This window comes from Castanea sativa, chromosome 5 (assembly GCF_040712315.1).
Source record: "Castanea sativa cultivar Marrone di Chiusa Pesio chromosome 5, ASM4071231v1".
NCBI classification, from domain to species: domain Eukaryota; kingdom Viridiplantae; phylum Streptophyta; class Magnoliopsida; order Fagales; family Fagaceae; genus Castanea; species Castanea sativa.
In genome coordinates this window covers 75,796,272-75,802,696 of record NC_134017.1, presented here as the reverse complement: position 1 = coordinate 75,802,696, position 6,425 = coordinate 75,796,272, and the positions used below count along the sequence as shown (strand labels likewise).

Sequence of the window (6,425 nt, the reverse complement as noted above, 5' to 3'; positions counted from 1 at the left end):
AACCAATATATATTGGCTTGAAAAGTGTGATAAGCAAGTGATACTTGAGTTTTCAGATTTCAATTCATCCTACTACTCATTAATGAAAAGACAACATATATGGTTAGAGTTATATGCATAATTTTCTACCCAAAACATGCAATTGTAGAAAAGGAAGAAAAAAAAAAACTTATTGGAAAAAACGGATTGCTGCAATTTATGATGAGACAATTAACTTTTGGCCACTAGAATAAATAAACTTGGTCAAGTAAAGATAAGTGACTTTGAATGAAAGTAAAGGCATTGATTTAATCTTTATGTAAGGCAAAATGCAATATAGTACAATATTTTTCCTAAACAAAGTCATCTCAACTTGTAAGGCTGTCCACATGAAAATGTGAAGAGTAATCGCAAATTTTTTTATATTATGATAATTAAAATTGATCAAACCAAAAATACTTGAAGTTCCACTTGTGAGAGATTGTGAAATTGGGTGAACTTTGAGTTTGGTTTGAGTCAAGATCCATGTGAATGGGTGAGATCGTGTTAAACGTATATCTTAAAATGCATAGTTCAACTATAGTCATTTGTCCCCCTAGATCAAGAGTTTTACATAGAGTAGCCACTTATTTTATTTTATTTAAACAAAAAAATGATAAAAGAAATGCCTCATTCCATTAATTGAATTGAATATTTACAATTGATCAAAAATAAAAATAAAATTGCAAAGCTTCAATTCCTAGATACTGTTTAAAATTTACATGGCTTTTGACTTCCTAAAAAATTAAAATTATATGAATAAGACCTAATTTAAGAACCATTATCAGAGGTTAAGTTACAAAAAAGGAAAGGTGTTAGGCACCCACCTACTCCAACCGATAAATTTGCCTTTTAGATCATAGTGGTCATGGTTATGTCATGCAATCAACATCCAAACATTTTAAAAACAAAAACAAAATTTTAAATACGATAAAATGGATTGAACGGTTAGGGTTAACTTTTTTTTTTTAATTATTCGAACACTTTATAAACACTAATTTTAAACTATCATTTCATCTCTATGTCATTGAATACAAACATGTTGTCATCACTAATCAACAAAAGATTTAGATCTAGTCTAGGGAAATTTTATAAACACTTCAAGGTTCAGAATTCAAATCAACAAGACATGGACAACAACTCTTTAGCCCATAATAGTGGAACTCAAGGGTGAGAAGATAAGAATGCAAGATGGAAATAATGGCTATTATTCATTGTGTTAATAAATGGTAGAATCTTCTCAAAAAAATAAATAAATGGCAGAATAGATTATCGCAATTTGATGTATAAATGGCAACGAATCTCTATAATGGATCAACAGCCGGGAATAGTGAAGTTTTATGGGCTTTGATTACAAGACTCAATACAAATCGAGACGAAAAAAAATAAGGTGGTTGATGAACTTTTGAGGCTACATGGGAAGTGAGCTGCAATTTCTAACTTGAGATCAACATGGCCAAAAGAGATTCACAATGAAGCCCAAAATGAAAACAATCCAAGTGGTAGAAGTGTAATTTGAAAATAAAATCAAATTTGAGGAATGGAAATGAAAATCTTCAAACTTTTAAGCGAATCAAAAACCATCCCTATAATAACTTGGTATGTGTGGATACCTCTGTTTGTTTAAAAAAAAAATGAAAACAATCCAAGTAGTAGAAATGTAATTTCACCAAAAATTTATTACCTATACTTTAGATTATTTTGGTTGATGTGAATGTAGTCATGGAGTTAAGTTCATCGAACCACATTAAATAAATATTGTCATCTCATGAGATTTTTTTATTTTATTGTTGTTGGGGATGCACTTCTATTAGCCCCAATCCCAAATCGCAATAATTGATGTTAGAATTTCAGTCCTTGCACAATAATATTATACTAGCCTCCGAGCACGTGCTCAGAGGCTCTTCTATCTTTTGGATAAAAGTTAATTTAGAGCATTTATTATAATTTAGGATTACTACATTTTTCAATCACAAAAAAACTTAGAAGTGTGATGAAAAATTATTTCACCTGCAAACTCATAATACTCATCACACCCTCTGTTTTTTTGTGATTGAAAAATATAGTAATTTCAAATTATAATAAATACAAATTTTTAACTTTCCAAAAAAAATAGAAGAGCCTCAAAGAGGCTAGTGTTTATTTTATTGAGTATAGTTGTGGCCTTAGGTTACAACCAATTTTATACTTAAACTTTGTACTTTTTTTAATAACAATTCAAACGCAAACTCTCACTAACGTATTTTCAAAAGTATGTTGAGTCACTTTAAAGAAAGGAAAGAAAAAAAATGTCAAAAAAAAAAATTCTCCTCTTAAAATCACGATTTTTTAAAATCTCAAACAAAAATAATTGAATTTAAACAAAGTGATAAACATCAATTCGTTATTGATAAACTTATCAGTCATGTGACTGATAAACATCAGGATGGACCGACAAAAATATTGGTCCTTCCTTTATTATATAAACAAAACTTAGGTACTGTTTTTTAGGTTTCCCTCTTAAGATACAGTTATGTGACTACTTAATTAAAACATACACTTTCATCTTATGAGAAAAAATTCACATGACAAAATTTTAAAAAGAGAATCTAAAGGATAACACCTAAATACCATAACTAAATCTTATTCATATTATATATTCTTCATACACTATTACACGTGTTGTGTTGTGTTTTTTTTTCCAACCAATGGATTGGTATGTGACTATGCAAGTCATGAAACTCAGGACCCATTTGATACATGCATTTAAACAACAATTTTTAGTTTTTAAATAACAATACATATTTTTTTACTCACGTGTATTTTCAAAAAATACAAATAATGGTACTGCATCAACATTGGCAACCAATGAGCCGGCAGTACAGGATAGAAGAACCGAAAAAGGTCCTGTTTTGCATAGTATTGCCTGGCTCATGTTTTTTTTTTTTTTTTGGGCTTTCCAACTGCTACACGTCGCTGCCGTAAGCAGCAATAATAATATGTGCGAGCCCACACGCAACCTCTCGCTTCTTCATCACCTCCTCCGACACATTACACACAACCCCTCTTCACATTTTTCAAAACAACGCGTCTAGCTTTCTGTAAGTCTCTCTCTCTCTCTCTCTCTCTCTCTCTTACAAAAACTCATGTAGAGACGCCAATTTGCATGTCCCAGATGCTGATTTTTCAAAACTTAGACTTGATGGTAAAGTTTTGTAATTTGGGTGTTTTTTGTGTGTGTGTTTTTATTGCCCATAGTTTTTTTTTCTTGTCTTGATTCATAGTATTGGGTTTTGATCTGGGTTTTTGATTCTTGTAAATATTTGCATATTACTTGTCTGCTTTTAAGGTTCAAGCTTTATGCTTCTTGGTCTGTTTGGTTGCTGAGAAAAAACAGGGAAGTTATGCTTGTTTGATTGGGGTCTTCAGAGTTCTGTAATTTGAGTATTTATTTATTTTCTGGTATTGGGTTTCGATCTGGGTTTTTTATTTTTATAAATTTTTGCTTTTTATTTGCCTGCTTTTAATGTTCACACTTTAAGCTTCTTGGCCTGTTTGGTTGCTGAGAATACGGAGGGATTATGCTTGCTTGATTGGAGTCTTCAAAGTTTCATTGGGATAATATAAGTAAAACTTTATGCTTCGAAGTTTTTAGGGTTTATACTTTCTATGCCTGATTGTTGAACAAGCTTATCCATTTGTAGTGTTACAATGATTTGTTTGACTGTTTGATGAAATATAGGAAAGTAAAAAGTTATTAGATTTCATACTATGTTTTCGCCAGAACTTTATGCTTCAAACTTGTAAATTTTTGCTCTCTTAAATTCTCTGCAACAAAAAACTGAACCTCTATTTTTGTTTAGGATTTCTATGCTGATTGTTGAACAAGCTGATCCATTTCGTTTTACAATGTTTTGTTTCACTGTTTGATGACATATAGAAAATTAAAAGGATTAGAGTTCTTACTATGTTTTGTCTTATTCTGTGATTTGTGTTTCAGTGAAGAAAATTTGATCTCGTTGCGCGTGTCCCGTTCTCTTCTCCAATCCTCCAAACTCATCCAAAAAGTTTTAAAAAAAAAAAAAAAGACCCTTATTTTATATTTATATCATATTAGAATACATACCCAAATGGAGGTTAAGCTATGGAATGACAAGCGTGAGAGAGAAATGTATGATAACTTTGCCGAGCTTTATGCAATAATTAAGGCCACTGAGAAGCTTGAAAAGGCTTATGTTCGTGATATAATATCCCCATCTGAATATGAAACAGAATGCCAAAAACTCATTGCCCATTTTAAGACCTTAGCTTCTGCACTCAAAGATACGGTCCCAAGCATTGAGAGGTTTGCAGATACTTATAAAATGGATTGCCCAGCAGCTATAAACCGCCTGGTGATCTCTGGGGTGCCTGCCACAGTGGAGCACCGTGCTGCTGCGGCCACCATGGCAGACCCTAAAATTGTGGCAGAATGTACCACAAATTTCATTACTGCAATGGACGTGTTGAAGTTGAATATGGTGGCAGTTGATCAGGTGCACCCTGTGCTCTCAGAACTCTCGGCTTCGCTTAATAAGTTTGCTGTTCTTCCACCAGATTTTGAGGGGAAAACGAAGATGAGGGAGTGGCTTTCTAGGTTGTCGAAGATGAGTGCAGCAGATGAGTTGACAGAGCAGCAGGCTAGGCAGCTCCTTTTCGATCTGGATTCATCATTCAATTCATTTATGGCAGCTTTGCCTAATTCTGGTACTTGATTGAATTTGGTAAGCATGTAAATAAGGGTGAAGTTCTTTTGTTTCAGTAATTAGACGAAGTATTTTGTGCATTTTGCAACTTCTCTTGGTAGATCCTCGGTGATGATTGTAAGAGCTCCATATTTGTGACTGCTTATACATTTAGAATGGCTGTCTATTGGTTCTGAATGTTGATTCGTGCTTTAAAGATATGGTATTTTTATGATAATGTGAAAATACTCGATATGGTTTTTTTGTTCATTATATTCAGTTCCTTGTTGTTCTTTGTGGTGGGGGTTGGTCCTTTATCTTGATGAAAGCATGAGTTCCTAGTTGCTTGCTCATATCAAGTGATGTGGTTTGCTGTTGATAGTTGATGGGTCATGAAATTCCAGGAGCTGAAATATTTAGTTGATTCTATTTTGTAGTAAAGTTTTAATAACTTATCAAACACAGTTCGTTAATGACTGCCCTGATTACAGAATTGTTGAAACACGTTTTGGGGCAACAAGGTTATTGTCAATCTTCTTGCATTTAAAAAGTATAGTGGCTTCTTTTGAGCTATAAACTTTAGTGGAGGATAAGCAGGCGTATAAGTCATCCAAGACTGAAAATTACATTCATTGGGTGTTAAAAGTATTTTGTGTGATATAATTTGGAAGAATCTGCTGTTTGAATGTTGGTTTTAGGTTCTGGTTTCATTCAAACTATAGTGTCAGAAAGTAGTCCGTTAAGGCTATATCTTCCTGGACATAGCTGTTTATTTTACATGTTAGTCTTTTAATTGTCTTTCTGATGAAAAGGGGAGTGGGAGGAGTGGATGGGGATTGGAGTTCTGTGTGAATAAACAATCTGTACAAGGGTGTCTTTTCTGAATAAAAGCAGCCTTAACAAAATGCTTGGAAGAGATGCCACTTTTTGCATTGTTGCCTTATTGCTTGTATTTGAAAATGTTTCCCTTCCAACTTTTGGTGTCTACTTCATCACCTATTTCTGTCTTATTTGTGAATAGTTTTCTGGTAGGGTTCTCTGTGAAAGTTTGCCTAGTACCTTGTGAGTTCTTAAATACCTGGTGCTGTCCTATGAAGACTTGCATCTTTTTCTTGCTTTTGATAGTTAAGTTTTCTTTTTAAAGTTTTTATCTGATTGTCTTTTTCAAGTCATGAATAATACTTTTTTAAAGATCCTCATGCATAATGAGTCCTCAAGTTTGGGAATTAGTCTCTCCCAAATCAATCCTTAAATAGAGTAAGACTTTTTTGGACCATAAATTGTTCCACTTCAATAAAAGTCAATTGCTTTTTTTTTTCTTATAAAAAGTTTCTAAATTATTTTCTAAACCAATGCACTTTTTCCTATTACTATTCATTACTTTCTATTTGTGTGACTGCAGTTTGTCTTCCAATAAGCCCTGACTTCATTAATGGCTACCCTCTTACTATCTGCTTTTTGTATATACAATTTATGCGCCTGCTATGTGCTTCATGATTGGTTTATTTTCAGCATGGCCTCGTTTTCTTTGGCCAAAACAATCGTTGTTTTATTTTACAATTTATGCGCTTGCGATGTGCTTCGTGTTCGGTTCGGTTTTTTTTTTTTTTTTCTTTTCATTATGATCTTTTCTTTGATTACAATTTTTGACCTGGCAAACGGTATTTTTTATCATGTAAAATAAAAGTTTCACAAACTCTCTAA

The 6,425-nt window shown here is 32.8% G+C and overlaps 1 protein-coding gene across 2 annotated transcripts; it reads left to right on the top strand.

The window, feature by feature from the left end:
- The first annotated feature begins 2,933 nt into the window (after positions 1–2,933).
- LOC142636321 (vacuolar protein sorting-associated protein 28 homolog 2-like) lies at positions 2,934–5,016 on the top strand. Of its 2 annotated transcripts, none has more exons than XM_075810502.1 (2): positions 2,934–3,098; positions 3,998–5,016. In XM_075810502.1, the coding sequence occupies exon 2, from the start codon at positions 4,128–4,130 to the stop codon at positions 4,749–4,751; it is 624 nt and encodes a 207-aa protein (XP_075666617.1). In that variant the 5' UTR covers positions 2,934–3,098; positions 3,998–4,127; the 3' UTR covers positions 4,752–5,016. The 2 variants fall into 2 exon arrangements, with proteins under 2 accessions (XP_075666617.1, XP_075666618.1); XM_075810503.1 differs by having other exon boundaries at positions 3,061–3,202.
- Positions 5,017–6,425: the final 1,409 nt, after the last annotated feature.